General features: G+C 43.9%; 2 protein-coding genes across 2 annotated transcripts; both read right to left on the bottom strand.

Annotated features, from left to right (window-relative positions):
• Positions 1-10,538: 10,538 nt before the first annotated feature.
• LOC122647324 lies at positions 10,539-11,021 on the bottom strand. The gene has a single exon (XM_043840748.1). It carries the CDS (start codon positions 11,019-11,021, stop codon positions 10,539-10,541), a length of 483 nt encoding a protein of 160 aa, XP_043696683.1.
• A 5,792-nt stretch (positions 11,022-16,813) lies between these two features.
• Positions 16,814-17,926, bottom strand: LOC122647323. The gene has a single exon (XM_043840747.1). It carries the CDS (start codon positions 17,924-17,926, stop codon positions 16,814-16,816), a length of 1,113 nt encoding a protein of 370 aa, XP_043696682.1.
• Positions 17,927-23,507: the final 5,581 nt, after the last annotated feature.

Raw genomic sequence — 23,507 nt, 5'->3', positions numbered from 1 at the left:
TATTATGGGGTACGGTTGACACCGCTTGACTCATACGATGCCATATAGACATGGGGCTAGAGTTTCATCATCCGTGCTACGCACCCTTGCCAACAGGGGTTAAGGTGTTGGATGCCTATGGGGGCAACCATCAGAAAAAGAGAAAAGAGAAAAAGAAATGAATAGAACACTGGAATGGTGCATGAACGTATAGAACACCGGAATGGTGTACATGGGCTATAAGCCAGAAAAGAAAAGAAAGAAATGGATTGTCCCATGGGTTAATCAAAGACGGCTGGTCAGGCTGACCTTGGTGAACGAATACGGTAGCTGACTGGTCCTCTCCGACAACTCAATGGGTGTATCGCAGGAAGGGGTTAGAAGCCCGCACCAGGGATACATATATTAGGGATTGTAGTAGTACAGACCCGACTTAGTTGTATTGCTAGGTGGCTAATAATTAAACTAGACTTGCATATCATGTAGGACCATATGAATTGTGAATTGTGAATTGTGATTGCATGCACATGCATGATTGATGTTATTTGCTCACGAGCTCAGTGGGGCTCACACTCTGTTGTGCAATGTTTTTCTTAGATGATTTTGCAGGTGGATGTCACTGTGGTATGGGGGTCATTTCGAGGAGGAGACTTTTGGTTGTTATGATGATATTGGTGTGGACCCTGACGGAGGTCATACCGATCCTGCGCACATTTTTGGTGGTTATTGACGAAGACCATTGAAGTGAGTTCATGACAGCTTTTTGACTTGGGGACTCCTTTTGCGTTATTTGGAGTTATCCCCATTCTGACTTGGTTGTTGTAGTTTTTTTCCTTTTTCCTTTTTGGGGTTGACTATGCTCGCCCTCCTTGTACATGTCTTTATATGTAGTACTGTACTTATCAGCTTTGTTTCCTTGTTTTCTTTGTGTGTGGGTTGATGGGAAATTTAAAACTTTAAAACTTTTATATGGATACATTATAACTATTTCCCCATATCGCTATGCTTCCTTTTATTATTGAACTGTAGTTTATCTGCTACACTTTGATCTTGCCTATGGTAAAGAAATGGTTGTGGTTCTATGATCGTAAGCTCTACTTCTAGATCCATGGGATTTGGCGGATTGTCGTTGTGCAATTCGGGTCACCTACCCAATCCTCCCAGGGGTGGTTTGGCGTGTGACAGTGATGTTGAGCGTCGTGAACTTCGAATCGATACCTATTTTGACATTTGTTCATTTACGATTTAAACCAGACCGGGTGGGTCGTTTGGGGTTATTTGGAGGCATTTCTGTACTTTTTTGAGTTTGGTATTTTCTAAAAAGTGTCCTTGTCTCTTATTAGACGTGTGGATGCGATGTTGAGGGTCGTGACCTTCGAATCGAAACCTATTTTGATATATGTTCATTTTTAGTTTAAACCAGACTGGGTGGGTCATTTGGGGTTATTTGGGGGCATTTTTGTACTTTTTTGGGCTTGGGATTTTCTAAAAGGTGTCCTTATCTCTTATTAGACGTGTGGATGCGATGTTGAGGGTCGTGACCTTCGTAACGATACCTATTTCGACATATGTTCATTTTTTACTTAAACCAGATCGGGTGGGTCGTTTGGGGTTATTTGGCGGCATTTTTGTACTTTTTTATGTTAGGTATTTTCTAAAAAGTGTCATTATCTCTTATTAGATGTGTGGATGAGATGTCGAGGGTCGTGACCTACGAATCGATACCTATTTTGGCATAGGTTCATTTTCGGTTTAAACGAGACCGGGTGGGTCGTTTGGGGTTATTTGGGGGCATTTCTATACTTTTTTGGGTTTGGTATTTTCTGAAAAGTGTCCTTATCTCTTATTAGACGTGTGGATGTGATGTTGAGGGTTGTGACCTTCGAATCGATACCTAGTTCGGTATATGTTCATTTTCGGTTTAAACCAGACTGGGTGGGTTGTTTGGGGTTATTTGGGGGCATTTCTGTACATTTTTGGGTTTGGGATTCTCTAAAAAGTGTCCTTATCTCTTATTAGACATGTGGATGCAATGTTGAGGGTCATGATCTTCAAATCGATACCTATTTTGACATATGTTCATTTTCGGTTTAAACCAGACTAGGTGGGTCGTTTGCGGTTATTTGGGGGCATTTCTATACTTTTTGGAGTTTGGTATTTTCTAAAAAGTGTCCTTATCTCTTATTAGACGTATGGATGCGATGTTGAGGGTCGTGTCCTTTGAATCGATACGTATTTCGACATATGTTCATTTTCGGTTTAAACCAGACCGGGTGTGTCATTTGGGGTTATTTGGGGGCATTTCTGTACTTTTTTGGGTTTGGTATTTTCTAAAAAGTATCCTTATCTCTTATTAGATATGTGGATGCGATGTTGAGGGTCGTGACCTTCAAATCAATACCTATTTCGACATATGTTCATTTTCGGTTTAAACCAGACCAGGTTGGTTATTTGGTGTTATTTGGGGGCATTTTTTGTAATTTTTTGGGCTTGGTATTTTCTAAAAAGTGTCATTATCTCTTATTAGACGTGAGGATGCGATGTTGAGGGTTGTGACCTTTGAGTCGATACCTATTTCGACATATATTCATTTTCGATTTAAACTAGACCGGGTGGGTCGTTTGGGGTTATTTGGGGGTATTTTTGTACTTTTTTGGGCTTGGGATTTTCTAAAAGGTGTCCTTATCTCTTATTAGACGTGTGGATGCGATGTTGAGGGTCGTGACCTTTGAATCGATACCTATTTCGACATATGTTCATTTTCGGTTTAAACCAGATCGGGTGGGTTGTTTTGGGTTATTTGGGGGCATTTCTGTACTGTTTTGGGTTTGGTATTTTCTAAAATGTGTCCTTATCTAGACGTGTGGATGCGATGTTGAGGGTCGTGACCTTCGAATCGATACCTATTTTGGCATATGTTCATTTTTGGTTTAAACCAGACCGGGTGGGTCATTTGGGGTTATGAGGGGGCATTTCTGTACTCTTTTGGTCTTGGTATTTTTTAAAAAGTGTCCTTATATCTAATTAGACGTGTCATACCCCAAACCACCCCCTGGGAGGATTAGGTAGGTGACCCGAATTGCGTATTGGCAATCCGCCAAATACCACGGATCTAGAAGCAATTCTTACACTCATGGGACCACATTAATCACATTACTACAGGTAAGATCAGAGTGCTGCAGATAACTACATTTATGATAACAAAGAGGAAGCATAGCGATACGGGATATGATGATAATATATACATACATAAGATTGTTCTGATACATTTCCCCAAACTACCCACAAACTGAAAGGTAAGACTGAGAAGAACCAAAACCAAAGAAAATACATACATAAATATATACAGGGTGAGCTAACTCAACCCCAAAAAGAAAAGAAAGAAAACTACAGCAGAACCACAAACAGAACTGGGATAAACTCCTAAACAAAACAAAAAGGAGCTCCCAAGACAAAAAGCATCAAGTGCACTCTTCAACGGTCTTCATCAATGACCACCGAGAATGCACGCATCATCGACATGACCTCCGTTGGAGTCCACACCAATATCATCATAATAACCAGGGCTCTCCTCCTCGTAATGAGCCTCCATGCCACAGCTGTATCGATCTACAAAATCATCTAAGAAAAACATATATAACAGAGTGTGAGCCCCCACTGAGCTCGTGAGCAAAACATATCATCATGCATGCACGTGCAACCACAATCCACATGATCCTACATGATATACAAGTCTAGATTATTTATTAGCCACCTAGCATTACAACTAAGTCAGGTCTATGCTACTACAATCCCCAATACATGTATCCCTCGTGCGGGCTTGGTTACCCCTTCCCATGATACAACCATTGAGTTGTCGGAGAGGACCAGTCAGCTCCCGCATTCGTTCACCAAGGTCAGCCCGACCAATCCTCTGTGATTAACCTGTAGGATAATCCATCATATTTCTCATTTCCATTCTTTTCTTGCTTATAGCCCGGCATATAGCTCATAATCACCATTCCATTGCAAACAGATTTCTTTTCTTTTCTCACATACATATATGGTCACCCTCACAGGCATCCAACACCTTAACCCCTGTTGGCAAGGGTGCATAGCACGGATGATGAAACTCTAACCCCATGTCTATATGGCATCGTATGAGTCAGGTGGTATCAACTGCATCCCAGGCTACGGGCTACCACAAGCCTCATTTCCAACCCGACTAAGGCATCTAGTCTAACATTCACAATCATCATATAAGATTCACAATCTCAAATGTCAAAATACGTATCAAAGCTAGTGAGAGAGGAGAGAGAAGCTCTGGCGATTTTGAGAGGGGAGTTTTGGAAGTTGATCTTGGTGATGGCCGGCAGGCCACTAGCTCCGGCTAATGGCCATCCTCCTCTTCTCTGCTCAGGAGGGAGGGAAGATGGGGGGGTGAGGAAGGATCGAGTGAGGGGGGTGCTGGAGAGGCAGCCCTTGGTAGTTTGGGGGGGTGGGGAATGGCCTGCACTTGGTGGTACGGCTGGTGTTGCTGGAGGTGTTGGCTTAGGGGGAGGAGTGGAAGGTGGAGGTAATCGGTTAGAGAAGGTTGCTAGTTCTGAAGGCTTGGGGCAGCAAGGAGAGAGCTCAGCTAGTGGGGTGGTTATGAAAAATGGGGGGGTTCCATGGTCTGCCCTGTTTTACTCTTCGTCTTCTTCATTGCTGGGTGATGGTTTGAAGCTTTCTTTTGTGGAACCTGAGGAGATTGATGTGGTTCGGGCTGCAAAATGCCCAAATTCTATAATCAAGGAGGGTCTTGAGAAATGGAGAAACACTCTTATGGGGCACTTTGTTGGTGGCAGGCCGAGTTTCACTTTTGCCCCAGACATGCTGTTAAAACAATGGAGAATTTCAGGCCATGTTGATGTTAATTTGCTGGACAGTGGCTTTTTTATTTTCTGTTTTAATCTTGAGGAGGATAAAATTAAAGTTCTTGAAGGGGGTCCTTGGTATGTGCAGAGAAGGCCTATAATTCTTCGTCCTTGGAGTCCGAATGTTTGCTTAGAAAGGGTTGATTTATGTTTAGTCCCGGTTTGGATCTCTCTTCCCAATCTTCCTTTTCATTATTGGTCCTCTCAAGCTTTGAGCTCGATTGGGAGTGTCATTGGGCAGCCTATTGTTACTGATAAAATGACGAGATCCATGGAGAGATTGTCTTATGCTCGTCTTTGTGTTGAAGTTTCTGCAGAAAAGGACCTTCCTTTATCTATTCCAATCTATGGAGATAATGGGTTTGCTTTTAACCAAAGGGTTATTTATGATTGGAAGCCTCCACGATGCAAGCACTGTAAAGTGTTTGTTCATGTCATCGATATATGCAAGTTTGGGAGCAATGTTCAGTCACAAGAAAACTCTCGGCCCAGGAAGGAGTAGCGAGTGAAGGGAGATGCTAGAATTAATGGAGGTGCTATGGCTAGCGATGGTGCTGGGCAGGTTGGCAGAGACATGTCAAATTTGAATTTTGATTCCCTAATTCCCAGCAAGAATAATGGGATAGGGGAATCCCTCCCCTGCTCGTTGATGCAAGAGTCCAGCTCTGGAAAGGATGTTAATAGGCAGTCTACGTCATATTTGGGAGGGAAGAATAAGGATAAGAAAACCATTCACTCCAATGCGTTTGCCTTGCTGGAGGATATTACGGAGGAGATTGGTTATAACCCAAATGATTTAATGGTGGATTCAGACTCTTGTGCTATTTTATTGGGCAACAGGTTAAATGAAGGAGCAGCTATGGAGGAAGAGGACTTGTCACCTAAGCCATTAGCTATGTTACCTAATCCAAATAAGGAGGACTTGGGTGGATAGGAGGGTGAGAAGTTGGAGGAGAGTCCAATCCCTCGAGAAGTGGAGTCCAACTTGAACTTAAACTATTGCCAAAAGGGGAAGACAACATGTGCGCCACATTTGGAGGAAGGAGAGATCGAGCTGGCCAAGGCTAAGTTCATGGAAGGAAGGTTGGTTGAAGGAACTTTAGCGAAAGGGGGTGATGAGGTGGCACCTAGCTATTCGGTGATGGGAAATGGTCCAAATCAGGTGGTGGATAAGGCTGCGGCTGTTGTGGAAGGTGATAAATTTGTTGAAGATTCTTTGGGCTCAAGGGAGAAAGAGTTATTTCCCTCTAAACCCTCCGCCAACTTTGAAAGATTGAAAAAGCAAGCCGCAGAGATTCGTTCAACCCAAGGGCATTCTGGGAAAGGTATGAACCATTTAAATTCAGTTTCTTATTCTATTCTGGGTTGACCCATGGGGAGGGGGCCTAAGTTCCAGGCCTAACGGGTTATGTTAAACCTGAAAGATTCTAGTGGAGCTAAGGGAGATGGACCTAGTAAAAGGGGAGTTAACGGTTCTAACCTTGATGCTAAATGAAGGGTTTAGCCTGGAATGTTAGAGGCATGAATGCCTGAACCAAACGGCTGGGGATTAAGAAGGTGTGCAAAGACCATCAAGTTAAATTGGTTTGTCTTTTGGAAACAAAAGTTAGGGCATGAGCTACTACTAAATCGGCTTGGGAACTTGTTAGAAGTAATGCTACTAAGGTGGTTTGGCATAAGCTTGTTTGGTTCCTTGGTTTTTTCCCTAGGCACTCCTGTACTACCTGAAGGTGTCTTATGAGAGGGCTCCCAACTAAGGACCAACTAATTAGAAGGAATATTGAAATTGGGCAGAATTGCATCTTATGTTGGGGGGGGGGGGGTTTGGAGAGCCATGCCCATCTATTTTTTGATTGTCCCTTTTCTAAGACCATATGGAATAGGGTTAGTTCTATGTGTTCTCAAAGTGGTAAAGGACCTGCTGGCCTGTCTGACATGGTTAATTGGTTCTCTCATGTGGTCTGTGATAATGACAAGTTAGATATCATTCCCAAGTTGGCTTTCTATGCGACGGTTTATCATGTATGGTGGGAGAGAAATCAACATCTCTTTAATAATCAATCAAGGTCTTATGCTAAAATCCTTCAAGATATCAGATTTGATGTGGTCACTAAAGGCTCTCACTGTCCGATGTTGGCTGCCACCCCTAGAAATCAGTTTTTGGTTGACATGTGGGGGATCCAGGTGTAGTGGGCGGTCTCGGCCCCCAAAGCTTGTTCTTGGCCGAAACCCCCTGTTTACTTGGTTACACTCCATTGTGATGGGTCCTTGAGTGGAGATAGAGCTGCTTATGATGGTCTTATTCGTAGGTCCGATCCAGGCTTATGTTGGTAAAGGTGTGGAGGTTTGGTTCTTAGCATGGAGTTGTTAGCTATTCACAGAGGGGTGGCACTGTGCTTAGAGAGGAATCTTAGACATGTCTCTATCAGATCTGATTCGAAGTTGGCAGTGGAGATTATTATAAGCGTTTTCAGTTGCTCTTGGAATGTATATGTATTGAAAAACCAGATCATCTCTAGTCTGAACTAGTTGGCTCGCTATGAAGTGAGGCATGTTTGGAGGGAATTGAACCAACCGTCAGATTTTATTGCTTCCATAATTGTGGGGATGGGGAAACTATTTTGTATCCTCCTGAGTTTCATGATGATCTGTTGCGGCTGATTCATGATGATACTACTAGTAAGGTCCAGTTTAGGCCTCCGTGATTGGGTTTGGTGATTGTTTCCTTGTTTTTCCTCGGGGGTGTGGGGCCTCTTCCTCCTCCTTAGGTCTGTCTAAGGGGTGGAAGTAGGCTGCCTTCTCTTGTATCTTTCTTTTTCTTCTTCAATACACACACAACTTACCTATCAAAAAAAAATCATATAAGATTCACAGTGTTGATCAATAGACAATCAATGTGTAATATTTTGAATAATTGCACAGAATTCAAATAACACAGCATTTATGATTTAAATTTAATAGCCTGCACAGCATCACAGTTACATGTACATATATGATAATATTTCACTCACCTGGGTTTGGTTCTAGGAACTCGATTGCAAATTCAGTCCCAACAGCAGTCTGGTTGTTGACCTCGAGCATGGGATCAAATCCTAGATATAAATCAGAAGTTGTCATGTTAAGTTTCCAATCTGTCCCTGGTAGTCCTAGGGTTAACCTAAGATTACTGGGTTGACCAGGTGTTTAGTTGGTTCTCACTTGAAACTCCCTGGGCCTTGCACTGGGCCTTAGGCCTATGTCCCGGTGCATCATCCAGAGATGGTGGTTTAGGGGTAAAATGGTCATTCTCAATGTTAGTGCCTGACCCTAGGTCATAACAGGCTCACTGTGCTGTCCCCAGCTTGGCAGTGCTGCAAGACTAAGCATAGGTAGGGTTTCCATCACCTGTGGGGCCCACCTGGGTTCCCAAGCATTTCCCTTATAAGGACAGATGTGGGGAAGGGCATTTAGGTCATTTCCCACCTTCCCACACAGTTCCTTGGCCATTGTGTGAGGTCCCCCAAGTCAGAATGTCAAAATAACAGTGTTTCACTCACTGGGCGATGGCTCTGGGCGTTGGATGCATCGCCCAGTGCATCGTCCAGAGTCTGCAAATCGACAAAGGGCTGAGATTCCAAGGTTGGTCTTCATAGGCAGTGCTCAACTCTGATCCCCATGCATGTTAGGGCATAAGGTGGCCCCTGGGGTGATCTACCTTTTGGTCCAAGTGGATTCTCCATTGGGCCCACCATTTGCCTGCCAGAGGCTGCCCAGACAGCCCAGTGAATAGTATCACAGGGTTTTCTTCAAGCATGAATCTCACTTTCAGCCACATGTAAGGCTGGAAACAGATGTAATATGGTGGTTAATGGCTGCAATTTCCTAGGGCTAGGTCTATATAGCCATGGCTTGCATCTAGGGTTCCAAACAACTAACTAATAGTGCATCTGGGCAGTGCAGCCATGCACAGTCAGATTTTGGCTTCAAGAACAGCATTTCAGCCTTATGAAATTTAATAAAAATCACAGATCTCCCATGCTCTATGCTTGCATGGTAGATCTAGAGCCATTCCTAGCACTTCCCAGCTATTTTGGGCTGCCAAGAGTAGAAACCAAGTAAAACACAGCGACAAGATGGAGGCAGCAGGTATATATATATATGTGTGTTTATACTTGAGATGTGCTTGGATGCCACGAAAATCAGGCCTAGGTGCTAAGAGCAGCTCTCCCCCTTCCTTCCTTCCTTTATTCGTTCCTCTTCCTCTCTTCTTTCTCTCTTCTCTCTCTTCTTTCTCCCCTCACATTTCCAATAGTGCTAAGGGCTCTAAATGAGCCCAAGGCATCCCTATTTATAGGCCAGCCCATGACTAGGGCTTGTTTGGCTGGTAAGGCCTATATTGAAAATGAGTTTTTAAACTGATTCTGGGTGATTTTGGGGACACTGGTGGGATCCACAGTGAACCAGGGGTATGAGGTGGTCCCTCAGACTTCCCTCTACCTATGGAGGGTGCCCGTGTTCATTTTGTGTGGTCCCCACAATTTAAATCCCATAAAATATGCTGTTTTACTCGCTGGGCGATGTTTCTGGGCTTTGTCTGCATCACCCAGAGATTGCAGCAAGCTGAATCTCAGTGGGGCTTGCACAGGGGTTTGACCCTTGGTCAGGGTATTGTCCCCACATGCCATTTAGGGGTTTTTACATACTTTTTTAGAGGTGGGTCCCACAGTTATGGAGAGGAGAGAGATTACCTGGAGTCCAGGCCATACATCATGCTGTGAGCTGTACAGCCGCAAGGGTCAGTGATCCACCTACTGACAGGCATGTAGGATGATCCACATAGGGTTTCTTCATCAATCCAAATCATTGAAGTGATACTCCACAATGTTCTTGGTTGCCTGGTCAGGGGTTTCTGTCCTTCAATCAAAATTTTAGCCAGTCAGGAGCAAGGTTGGACAAGACGTGTGGATGCGATGTTGAGGGTCATGACCTTCGAATCGATACCTATTTCGACATATGTTCATTTTCAGTTTAAACCAGACCGGGTGGGTTGTTTGGGATTATTTGGCGGCATTTCTGTATTTTTTTGGGTTTGGAATTTTCTAAAAAGTGTCCTTATATCTTATTAGACATGTGAATGCAATGTTGAGGGTCGTGACCTTCGAATCGATACCTATTTTGGCATATGTTCATTTTCAGTTTAAACCTGATCAAGTGGGTCGTTTGAGGTTATTTGGGGACATTTCTATACTTTTTTAGGCTTGGGATTTTCTAAAAAGTGTCCTTATCTCTTATTAAATGTGTGGATGCGATGTTGAGGGTCGTGACTTTTGAATCGATACCTATTTTGACATATGTTCATTTTCGATTTAAACTGGACCGGGTGGGTCATTTGGGGTTATTTGGAGGCATTTCTGTACTTTTTTGGGTTTGGTATTTTCTAAAAAGTGTCCTTATCTCTTATTAGATGTGTGGATGCGATGTTGAGGGTCGTGACCTACGAATCGATACCTTTTTTTTTTTTTTGATAAGTAAGTATGATTGTATAGAAAAAAGAAAAAGGTACAAAGAAAGGCAGTCCTTACCACCCCCCCCCCCCCTTAGACAGGCTTAAGGGAAGAGGGAGGACTCCAAAAACAAAACGAAGACATACCCTCGGTAATACAGCCCAAAGAGAAGGGCAACTACTCACTGACAAGGGGGCCTGAAGTAGGGTTTCCGATCTGCATCATCCCTAATCATCTCCACTAACTCCGGTGGGAAATCCAAGGGGAGGAGGATTGATTCCCCATCTCCAGCATCGAAGGCTGCAATAAAATCTGTAGGTTGGTTAACTTCTCTCCAAACATGTCGAATCTCTTTACGTTGCAATTGCTCAAGGAGTGAAGAAATACGCCCTTTTAAAACCTGCATGCTCCACGGGCAGCATATGGTACCATTCAAGATGTCCACCACAAGCTTAGAATCAAATCTAATGGAAACCCGGCGAAAATCATTTTGAATACACAAGGTCACCCCCCGTAAAATGGGAAGGAGCTCCATACCAAGAACAGAGTCATCATCACCCTTCCCAACATAGGCCAATATAACAGCCCCTGTGTCATCACGAATGAGCCCACCATAAGCAGCCCTATCAGCCGTCAAAGAACCATCACAATGTAGGGCAATCATGTATGCGGGGGGGGGGGGGGGGCCTGACCTAAACACAGGTTTTTTGAGTAATAACCTTCCAATCCACCCTAATCCCCCATTTTTCAACAAGGAACTGATTTCTCAGATTTTGGCTAACTGAAATAGGGAATGCAGCACACTTGGTAGTAACATCCAGCCTAATAGCATCAATGATCTGATTATAGGACATGGGTTTGTTTCTAAACAATCTTTGGTTGCACTCCCACCAAATATGATGCATTGTAGCACAGAAAGCCAGCTCTGGAACAATATCCAACTTGTCATTGGTACAGCCAACAAATGACAGCCAATCAATCACATCCATGAGGGTGGTGGGGCCCCCACCTCTTTGTGAGCAAAGGGAACTAATTTTCCCCCAAATGCTGTTGGAAAGGGGGCAATTAAAGAAGAGGTGCTCATGATTTTCTGTTGCTGCCCAACAAAAGACACAATTCGGCCCAACCATAATGTTTCTTTTTATGAGCTGATCTTTGGTGGAGAGGGCCCCCATGAGACATCTCCAGGTAGTACAAGATTCCCTTGGGAAATTTTCAGCAAACCAAATTAATTTACTCCAGCCCACCTTAGTAGAAGACCACCTATTAGTATCCCAAGCAGATTTGGTGGTAAATAAACCATTGGGGGTTTTCTTCCAAACAATGAGGTCATCCCCAAACACTAATCAGGTCAAAAGAACCATACTGCCCATCTAATAATATCCGAAACCAGGGCCAAGCGATGGGAACCTGCATCATACCTAATCCGGTCACCATACTTTTTTTATCAAAACCCCTTGGGGCTACCAATTATCAAGCTAGGGTCGTGTTGAGTGACCAGACCCAATAATGTGAAATATGTGGGGTTCAACCAAGTCTCTATACTTAAGCACCTTACGCCAAACCCAAGAGCAATTTTGGGGGGTTTTCACAGTCCAAATGGTGTCTTCCTTCAAGTAACAGGTATTAACCCATTTAACCCAAAGGCTGTCCTTCTTAGAGGCAATCCACCAGATTTGCTTAAGGATACCTGCAATATTCATATATGAAATTCTACGGATTCCTAACCCCGCTTCATCCTTAGGTTTGCAAATTGTATCCCAGGAGACATAATGTACCTTTCATTCCAGAGAGGGCCCTATCCAAAGGAAGTTCGAGAAAATGGATTCCAGCTTCTGCTTAACCCCACTAGGGAGTCCAAATATTCCTGACCAATAGATATAGCAACCTTGGAGCACCGAACTGAGAAGCTGCAACCGGGGCTAGCAAAGGATAAAAAATGGGCCTTCCAACCATCAAGTCTTTGTCTCACTCAATCAAGAATAGCAAAGAAATCTGCCATAGAAAGCTTACGAGAGATAAGAGGAACACCCGAATACCGTATAGGCAGCTTAGTGTCCACAAAGTCCATTAATTCCAAAAGTTGCAGTCTGGCTGCTTGGGTAAGGCCTCCTAAAATAATAGAAGACTTAGCTCTATTGAGTTTCAAACCAGAGTAGGTATGAAATTCCTCCAGAGCCCCCAAGCAAGCCAAAATAGAATCCGGTACAGCCTTCACAAAAATCATCAAGTCATTTGCAAATATGAGATGAGAAAGGTGTGAGCTCTTGCATCTAGGGAGTAGACTGATCCGCCCTTCAACTTCCAACTTCCTCATCAAGGCCGAGAAACCCTCCATGAGAGAGCGGATCTCCCTGTCTTATCCCTCTTCTACCTTTAACGTATCTAGCTGGGCTCCCGTTTAATAAGATCAAAAAATAGGGAGTGTCAACACAAGCTTTCACCCATCCAATGAATCTATCAGGAAACCCCATCCTTCCCATGATCTCAAAAAAAAAAATTCTTCCTTAAGGAATCATAAGCCTTATGTAGGTCAATTTTTAACACTGCCGCCAAAGGAATCCCTTTTTGTTCAATGCCCCTAACCACATCATGACAAACAAGGATATTATCCACAATGGAACGCCCTTTGATGAAAGCTGACTGGTTATCACTAACCACTTTCCCAACAATCCCTTGCAACCTATTAGATAAAACTTTCGTGATGATTTTATAAAATAAATTACAAAGGGCTATTGGTCTGTACTCGGGAAAAGAGGTGGTGTCACACCCCAAACCACCCCCTAGGAGGATTGGGTAGGTGACCTGAATTGCATAACGGCAATCCGCCACATCCCACGAATCTAGAAGCTGTGCTTACGATCATGGAACCACAACCATCACTTTACCATAGGCAAGATCAGAGTGCAGCAGAATAAACTACAATTCAATAATAAAAGGAAGCATAGTGATACGGGGAAATGGTGATAATATATACATAAGATAATTTGTACATTTCCCTCCACCCACAAACAAAGAAACCAAACTGATAAGTACAGAACTACATACATAGACATATACAGGGTGAGCATACTCAACCCCAAAAAGAAGTAAAAAGAAACTACAACTGATCCACAGTCAGAACGGGGAAAACTCCTAGTAAAACAAAAAGGAGTTCCCACAACAAAACATTAGAAGCACTCCTCAACGGTCTTCATCCACGACCACCGAGAAGGTATGCAGGATTGGTATGACCTCCATCGGGGTCCACACCAACATCATCGTAACAACCAGGATTCTCCTCCTAGAGATAAGCCTCCATGCCACACTAACATCGATCTGCAAAATCATCTAAGAAAAACATTATACAATAGAGTGTGAGCCCCCACTGAGCTTGTGAGCAAATAACATTAATCATGCATGCATATGCAATCACAATTCACAGTTCATATGATCCTACATGATGTGCAAGTCCAGATTATTTATTAGCCACCTAACAATACAACTAAGTCAGGTCTTTGCTACTACAATCCCCAATACATGTATCCCTAGTGCGGGCTTCTAACCCCTTCTTGCGATACACCCATTAAGTTGTCGGAGAGGACCAGTCAGCCCCCGCATCAGTCACCAAGGTTAGCCCGACCAGCCCTCTGTGATTAACCCGTGGGACAATCCATTTCTTTTCTTTCCTGGCTCGTAGCCCATATTCACCATTCCGGTGTTCTTTTCATTTCATGCACCATTTCGGTGTTCTATTTATTCCTTTTTCTCTTTTCTCATTTTCTAATGGTCACCCCCACAGGCATCCAACACCTTAACCCCTATTGGCAAGGGTGCGTAGCACGGGTGATGAAACTCTAACCCCATTTCTATATGGCATTGTATGAGTCGGGTGGTGTCAACCGCATCCCCTTCTACGGGCTACCACAGGCCTCATTTCCAAGTCGACTACGGCATCTAGTCTAACAATCACAATCATCATATAAGAATTCATAGTGTTAATTAATAGACAGTCATTATGCAGTGATTTGAGTAATTTGAACAGAAGTAAATAACACAGCATATATAATTCAATTCTTATTAGCCGGCATAGCATCATAATTACACATACACATATGATAGTATTATTCACTCACCTGAGTTGGGTTCTAGATACTTGTTAGCAAACTCAGTTCCAACAGCAGTCTGGTTGTTGTCCTCGAGTGCGGGATCAATTCCTAGATGTAAATCAAAAGTTGTTATATTAGGGTTTCAGTCTATCACTGGTACTCCTAGGGTTAACCTAATCTTACTGGGTTGACCCGGTACTTGGTTCGTACTCATTTGGGATCACAGGGCTTGCACTAGGCCTTAGGTTCATGTCCCGGTGCCTCAACCAGTGTCAGTGGAACAAAGGGTAAAATAGTCATTTCAATGGTTGTACCTGACCCTAGGTCAGATCAAGTCCACAGTGCTGTCCACAGCTTGTCTGTACTGTAGAACCAAGCACAGTAGGGTTTCTTTCACCTGCGGGACCCACTAGGGTTCCAAAATACCTTCCCATCAAGGACAGATGTAGGGAAGGGCTTTTTAGTCATTTCCCAACCTCCCACAGTGTCCAAAGGCCATTGGGTGAGATTCCCCAAAGTCAGATCAGCAATACAACAACTTTCCATTCACTGGGCGTTGGCTCTAGGCGATGTCTGCATCGCCCAGAGGCTGCAAATCGACAATGGGCTGAGATTCCAAGGCTGGGCTTTTCAGGTTATGCCCAATCCTGATCCTCTGCATGTTTAGGGGATTAGGTAGCCCCTGGGGTGACCTACCTCTTGATCCAAATGGATCATCCATCAGGTCCACCATCAAGCTGCCAGATGCTGCCCAGACAGCCCAGTAAATAGTATCACAGGGTTTTCTATAAACTTGGAATTTGATTCTAGCCACATGCAGGGCTGGAAATGGATGTAAGATAGTGGTTCAAGGCTGCAACCACATAGAGTTTGATCTCTGCAGCCATGGCTTGCATCCAGGGCTTCAATCAGTCAACCAGGAGGGATTCTGGGTAGTGCAGCTGTGTATAGCCAGAATCGGCTCACAAGAACAACAAATCAGAATTATATTTTTGTTCAAAAATCACAGATCTTCCATGCTTAAGGCTAGCATGGCAAATCTGGAGCTGTTCTAGGCTAACCCCAGCTGTTCTGGGCTGCCCAGGAAGCAAAATACAACAACCATAGAGAAAGGAAAGAGGACAGCAGGCATATAGGGTATTTTATACCTGAAATGGTCTGAAGAAGCTCGGTTCCAACTGAGATGGGTGGCAGCCAAGCTTCCCTCCTTCTTTCCCCTTCCTTCTTCTTCTTCCTCTCTTCTTTCTCTCCTTCTTTTCTCCTTTCTTTCCTCTCTTCTCTTCCATGGATTTCAGATATGCCAAGGGCTCTAAATGAGCTCAGGCCCCTCCTATTTATAGACCCCCCTTCACTAAGGCATGTTTTCCTGTGAAGGCCCATTTTAAAAATCAGTTTTTAAACTGATTCTGACTAATTCTGGGGCACTAGTGGGGTCCACAGTGAACCAAGGGTATGAGGTGGTCCCTCAGACTTCCCTCTATCAATGAAGGGTACCCATGTCCATATGGAGTGGTCCTCACAATTAAAAATCAATAAAATATACAAAAACAGCCACTGGGCGATGTCACTGGACCTTGCTGCATCGCCCAGAGAATTCCAGCAAGCTGAAATTCAATGGGCTTGCACAGGGGTTTGACCCTTGGTTAGGGTATTGTCCCCACATGCCACATAGGGGATTTTACACACTTTTTTAGAGATGGATCCCACCATTATAAAGAGGAGAGAGATTATTTGGGATCCAAACCATATATCAAGCTGTGAGCTGCACAGTTGCAGGGGTCTGCTATCCATCTTCTAACAGGTATATAGGGAAACCTGTTCAAAGTATTCTCATTGATCTCATTGAGTTGAGTGATGCGCCACAGTGATCCTGGTTGCTTGGACAGGGGTTCCTGCCCTTCAATAAAAAATCCAACCAGTCAAGAGCAGGGTTTGACAAGTGGCATCCTCGGTCTTCGGAATAAGGCTAATAAACGTGGCATTAATAGAGCTTGGCAAAATATATTTGGAGAAGAACCACTTCACAGCCAATGTAAGATCTTCTCCAACAACCTCCCAAGAGTGCTTGAAAAAAGCCGCTCCAAACCCATCCGGCCCTGGGGCTTTGGAATTCTTCATCGCAAACACCACCTCCTTGATTTCCTTATTAGAAACCTTCCCAATTAGGTTCACTTGCAGGCCAGAATTCAGTCCGTAATGCAAAGGGATAGACTTGGGAAAGAAGCCTCTATCGTCCGCATTAGCTCCGAACAGGTTCATATAAAATGAGACTGCCTCCTCTTTGATAAGATTAGGCTCTTTAATGACATCGCCCCCTTCAATTTGCACTTTTAAAATGTGATTGCGGTTTTGCCTGCACACCATGGACTTATAAAAAAAACCTTTTATTCCCATCCCCCAATTGAATATTTTTGACCCTTGATTTCTCTTTGAGGAATTTCTCTTCAATGCTAAGTGCTTCCCATAACTTTAGTTTAGCATCTGACTCCATAGCAACAAGATTTGGATCATTCGAATGGGCAGCAAGGTTCACCTGTAAATGGTTCAAATCCGATTCAGCATTCTTTACGGCAAGGAAGAGATCTCCAATGCTCTCTTTATTCCACTTCTTAAGCTCAGTCTTCACATTTTTAAGATGGGCAGCAAACCGAAGGATAGGATTAAGATTCGAGTTAACCGGGCGATTCCAGCCATTTAACACCACCTCATCGAAACCCTCTCTACCGATCCAAGCCTCAAAGAATCGAAAAGGTTTTGGACCAAAAGTGACACTGTCAAGGATCGAAATCACTGTTGGGGAATGATCCGATAACCCCGGGGGAAGGAAAGTAGCCTCAGAAGACCTAAGGGTATCCATCCAGCTCAAATTCACCAAAACCCTGTCCAATTTACAACAAACCCGAGCACTGCCCCCTTGCCTGTTATTCCAAGTAAACAGCTCTCCTTTCCACTTTAAATCAACTAGCTCCGTGTAAAAAATGCAGGAATTAAAATCATCGACAGCCTCTTGACGAATAGGTTCCCCTCCAGCCTTCTCACTTTGATGCCGAACAACATTGAAATCTCCTAAGACAGCCCAAGGAGCAGAAATATTATTGGCTAGACTTCTGACATCCCTCCAAAGCTCCCTTCGTTCCTCCATCATATTCAAATCATACACAGCAGTACACAAAAAAGAGAGAGAGGTCCCTAATGTAATCACTTTAACATGGATGAATTGATTGGTTTTTAGGATCTTCTCGACCTTGAACACTGTAACATCCCAACCCAACCAGATGCGGGCAATAGAACCATCAATACCATTGTGTATGTACTTCCAATTTGCAAGAAAAGGATAAAAAATTGCAGCACAATTCTCCATTTTAACCTTTGTCTCACGAAGGATCGCCAATTTGACATTATTGTCCTTCAACACCTTTTTAATTCCACACCTCTTTGTACGAGCATTCATACCCCTCACATTCCATGAGATACAATTCATTTAGACTGCTGAGTTTGAGGTTCAGCCTCCCCCTTACTAGGTCCCTCCATTCTCATGCCCATACCATCCTTGACTAGAACCCGTTGTGGTAGGAACTTAGACCCCTCCCACTAGGCCGGCCCAGTAAATAAGAATTAAGAGAGCTACTAAAACCCATACCTTTATCCAATGGTCCTTGGTTAGCCCGGTTCTCCGCTGCCAGCCGTTCAGCCTTTCAAAATTAGCTGAAGGCTTATTAATGGTGACTGAACTTTTTCCTTTCAATGCCAGCGTGTCTTCCACACACTCACTCCCTCCCCCAACAAATCCTTCCTTATCAGTAGCCGGTTTCTCATTTCTCAGATTCAAGGGGGACAGATTTGAAACTTTTCCCATAGGCTTTGCCACGGCCAGCTCATCCACAGTTGGTAGAGAAACAGCCCCATCAATCTCTCCTTCTTCCAAGTGTGACGCACAAGAGTTCTTCCCCTTTTGGCAATAGTTTGAATTTGAGTTCAAATTGGAAACAACATCCTTGGAAATTGGAATCTCCTCAAACTTCTCTCCATCATATCCGCCCAATCCCTCCTTTTCCAGATTAGGAAGTACAGCTAACGGTTTGGGTGAAAAATCTTCTTCCTCAAAATCTACTCCTTTAAATAAATCGTTACCCAATAAAATAGCACAAGAATCCGAATCCAGAATTAAATCATCCGGGTCATAGCGCACCTCCTCATTGAGATCCTCCAACAAGGCAAACACGTTGGAATGGATGGTTTTCTTAGCTTTATTCTGTCCTCCAAAGTTGGATGCAGACTTCTTGTTAACCTTCTTTACAAAATTGGAATCTTGCCTTAAAGAATTGAGATCCCCTATCTCATTATTCTTGCTGGAATTTAAGGAGACAAAATTTAAATTTGAAACTTCTCCTCCAGCTTGCCCAGACGGCTGCCCAACACCATTTTCGGCCAATGCACCACCATTAATTCCGGCAGCGCCCTTCACCCGCCATTCTTTCTTGGGTCTGGAACTTTTCTCGTTTGGATTGCGGCTGCCAAACTTACACGAATCTGTAAGGTGACCAAACACTCTATAATTCTTGCAAAGGGGAGGCTTCCAATCATAAACAACCCGTTGATTAAAGGCAAATCCCTCATCTCCATAGACCGGAATGGAAGAGGGGAGGTCTTTGTCTGCAGAAACTTCCACGCACAAACATGCAAAAGATAACCTCTCCATAGAACTTGTCATCTTATCCGTCACAATCGGCTTTCCAATGACACTTCCAATTGAGCTAAGAGCTTCAGAAGACCAGAAATGAAAAGAAAGGTTGGGGAGAGAAACCCAAACCGGGACAGAACATAAATCAACTTTTTCTAAACAAGCATCCGGGCTCCAAGGTCGCATAATCTTCGGTCTTCGCTGCACATACCATGGCCCCTCTTCAAGGACTTTAATCTTATCATCCTCAAGATTAAAGCGAAAAATGAAAATACCACTTTCCAAAAGATTAACGTCCACATGGCCTGAGATTTTCCATTGCTTTAACAACATATCTCGGGCGAAAGTAATACTAGGCCTGCCGCCAATGAAGTGCCCCATAAGGGTGTTCTTCCATTTTTCAAGGCCTTTCTTGATGACCAAATCCGGGCATTTCGCAGCCAAAGTCCCATCAACCACCTCTGGTTCGATAAAGGATAGTTTCAGCCCATTTCCATGCATCGAAGAAGAAGAAGAGGAAAAGAGTGCTGACCATGGAACCCCATTCTTCTTCCAACTGGACTCATTTGATCCAATTGAAGGATCTTCCTTCTGCTATAGAGGAACGCCAGAACCAGCACCCTCCACCACCGAATATGTCACACCCCAAACCATCCCCTAGGAGGATTGGGTAGGTGACCCGAATTGTATGACGGCAATTCGCCAAATCCCACGGATCTAGAAGTAGTGCTTACGATTATTGAACCACGACCATCTCTTTACCAAAGGCAAGATCAGAGGGCACCAGATAAACTACAGTTCAATAATAAAACGAAGCATAGCGATACGGGGAAACAGTGATAATATATACATATAAAAGTTTTACATTTCCCATCAACCCACACACAAAGAAAGCAAAGAAACAAAGCTGATAAGTACAGTACTTCATACAAAAACATGTACAGGGCGAGTATACTCAACCCCAAAAAGAAAAAAAAGAAAAACTACAACAACCAAGTCAGAACAAGGATAACTCCAAATAACCCAAAAGGAGTCCCCAAGCCAAAAGCTGTCACGAACACACTTCAATGGTCTTCATCAACAACCACCGAAAATGTACGCAGGATCGGTATGACCTCCATCGGGGTCCACACCAATATCATGGTAACAACCAAAAGTCTCCTCCTCGAAATGACCCACCATGCCACAACAGCATCCACCTGCAAAATCATCTAAGAAAAACATTGCATAATAGAGTGTGAGCCCCACTGAGCTCGTGGGCAAATAACATCAATCATGTATGCACATGCAATCGTAATTCACAATTCATATGGCCCTACATGATATGCAAGTTCAGTTTAATTATTAGCCACTTAGCAATACAACTAAGTCGGGTCTGTGCTACTACAATCCCCAATACATGTATCCCTGGTGCAGGCTTCTAACCCCTTCCCGCGATACACCCACTGAGTTGGCGGAGAGGACCAGTCAGCTCCCGCATTCGTTCACCAAGGTTAGCCCGACCAGCCCTCTGTGATTAACCAGTGGGACAATCCATTTCTTTTCTGGCTTATAGCCTACATGCATCATTCCGGTGTTCTATTCATTTCTTTTTCTCTTTTCTCATTTTCTGATGGTCGCCCCCACTGGCTTCTAACACCTTAACCCCTGTTGGCAAGGGTGCGTAGCATGGGTGATGAAACTCTAGCCCCATGTCTATATGGCATCGTATGAGTCAGGTGGTGTCAACCGCATCCCATACTACGGGCTACCACGGGCCTCATTTCCAAGCCGACTACGGCATCTAATCTAACATTCACAATCATCATAGAAGAATTCACAGTGTTGATCAACTAACAGTCATTATGTAGTGATTTGAGTAATTGAACAGAAGTAAATAACACAGCAATTATATTCAATTCTTATTAGCCGGCATCAGATCATGATTACATTTGCACATATGATAGAATTATTCACTCACCTGCACTTGGCTCTAGGTATTCAGTCACAATCTCAGTTCCAGCAGTTGTCTGTTCGTTGACCTCGAGCACAGAATAAGGTCCTAGATGTAAATCAAAAGTTGTTATGTTAAGTTATCAGTCTGTCACTGGAAGTCCTAGGGTTACCCTAAACTTATTGGGTTGACCCAGGGTTTAGTTGGTTACACTTGGAATCACTAGGCCTTGCACAAGGCCTTAGACTCATATCTCGGTGCATCAACCAGTGGCAGTGGCTCAAAGGATAGAATAGTCATTTTAATGGTAGTACCTGACCCTAGGTCAAAATATGCTTACAGTGCTGTCCATTGCTTGTCTGTGCTGTAGGACCAAGCACAGCAAGGCTTCCTTTACCTGCGGGGCCCACTAGGGTTCCAAAACATTTTCATATAAGGGCAGATGTGGGAAAGGGCTTTTTGGTAATTTTCCAGCCTTCCCACAGTGTCCAGGGGTCAAAGGGTGAGGTTCCCCAAGTCTGTCCATCAATCCAACCAATTTCCCTTCACTGGGCGTTGGCTCTGGGCGATGTCTGCATTGCCCAGAGGCTGTAAATAGATGCTGGGCTGAGTTCCCAAGGCTGGGCTTTTCAGGCTAGCCTTATACTTGATCCTCTGCATGTTTGGGGGATCAGGTAGCCCCTGAGATGGCCTATCCAATGGTCCAATTGGATCATCCATTAGATCCACCATTAGGCTGCCAGAGCTGCCCAAGCAGTCTAGATGAATAGTGCCACAGGGTTTTGACTAGGCTTGGGAGCTGGTTTCAGCCACATGCAGGGCTGGAAATGCATGAAAACAAGGGTTCAAGGCTGCAATCACCTAGGGTTTGGTCTTTGCAGCCCTAGCTTGCACCCAGGGTTCCAAATCACAGATCAATAGGGCCATCTAGAAGTGCAGGTGGGCATAGCCAGGTTTCGGCCATAGGAAAAACATAATTAAATGCTCAAATTACATAAAAATTCTAGATCTTCCATGCACAAGGTCTGCATGGCAAATCTGGACCAGTACTGGGCAAACCCTGGCTAGTTTGGGCTGCCCAGGAAGCATAAACACAGAAAATTAGAGAGGGAAATAGAAACAGCAGGCATAGAGGGTGTTCTTATTCTTGCACAGAGCCTAGAGGCTCGGTTCCAGCCTAGATGGGTGGTGGCAACAGCCCTTCTTCTTTCTCCCTTCTTCCCTCTTCTTCTTCTTCTTCTTCTTCTTCTTCTTTTTCTCCTTTCTTTCCTCTCTTCTCTCCCACGGATTTCAGGTTTACTAAGGGTTCTAAATGAACTCAAACCCCTCCTATTTATAGACTCAGCCCTCACTGTGGCCTGTTTGTCTGTGGAGGACTCTTTGAAAAATCAGTTTTTAAGCTGATTCTGACTGATTATGGGCTCACTGGTGGGGTCCACAGTGAACCAAGGGTATGAGGTGGTCCCTCAGACTTCCCTCTATCAGTGGAGGGTGCCCATATTCACATTGGGTGGTCCCCACAAATAAAATCCATTAAAATATTCAAAATCAGTCAATGGGCGATGTCTCTGGGCCTTGTTGCATCGCCTAGTGCCATCGCCCAGAGAATTCTAGCAAGCTGAAATTCAATGGGGCTTGCACAGGGTTTGACCCTAAGTTAGGGTATTGTCCCCACATGGCACATAGGGGATTTTACACACTTTTCATATTGGTGGGTCCCACTGTTTGGGGAGGAGAGAGATTACTTGGGATCCAAGTCATACATCAGGCTATGAGCTGGATAGTTGCATGGGTCCGCTATCCATCTTCTGACAAGTATATAGGGAAACCTATTCAAAGTATTCCCATTGATCTCATTAAGTGGTGTGATGCTCCATAGTGATCCTGGTTGCCTGGACAGGGTTTCCTACCTTTAAATCAAGAATCCACCCAGTCAGGAGCAGGGTTTGACATTTCTCCCCACCTTGCAAAAATTTCATCCCCGAAATTTGCTTACCTTGTAATCAAAAAAGTTGAGGATACTTCTCTTTCATTTCCTCTTCACGTTCCCATGAAGCTTCTTCTATAGGGTTATTTCCCCCATCAAACTTTCACAAAAGCGACGGTACGGTTATGGAGGCTTTGCTCCTTTCTGTCCAATATCTCTGTGGGGTGTTCTTTGTAGGTCATATCCACATCCAACTATTCAGGTTTAGTTGACAATACATGTGTTGGATTGTTTAAGTACTTTCGTAGCATTGACACATGAAAAACATCGTGGACGCCTGACAAGGGTGGTGGTAGAGCCAGTCGGTATGCTACGGGTCCCACTTTGTTAAGAAATTCATATAGACCGATGAATCTTGGGCTTAACTTGCCCTTCTTGTTGAAACGTAGCAATCCTTTCGTTGGGGATACTCGAAGGAATACTTTTTCTCCGACTTCAAACTCGATGTCCTTCCTTCTATT

The sequence above is a fragment of the Telopea speciosissima genome, unplaced genomic scaffold, assembly GCF_018873765.1.
Source record: "Telopea speciosissima isolate NSW1024214 ecotype Mountain lineage unplaced genomic scaffold, Tspe_v1 Tspe_v1.0024, whole genome shotgun sequence".
Classification (NCBI taxonomy): Eukaryota; Viridiplantae; Streptophyta; class Magnoliopsida; order Proteales; family Proteaceae; genus Telopea; species Telopea speciosissima.
Note: the sequence above shows the minus strand (reverse complement) of the source record. Positions and strands in the feature narration are given on the sequence as shown.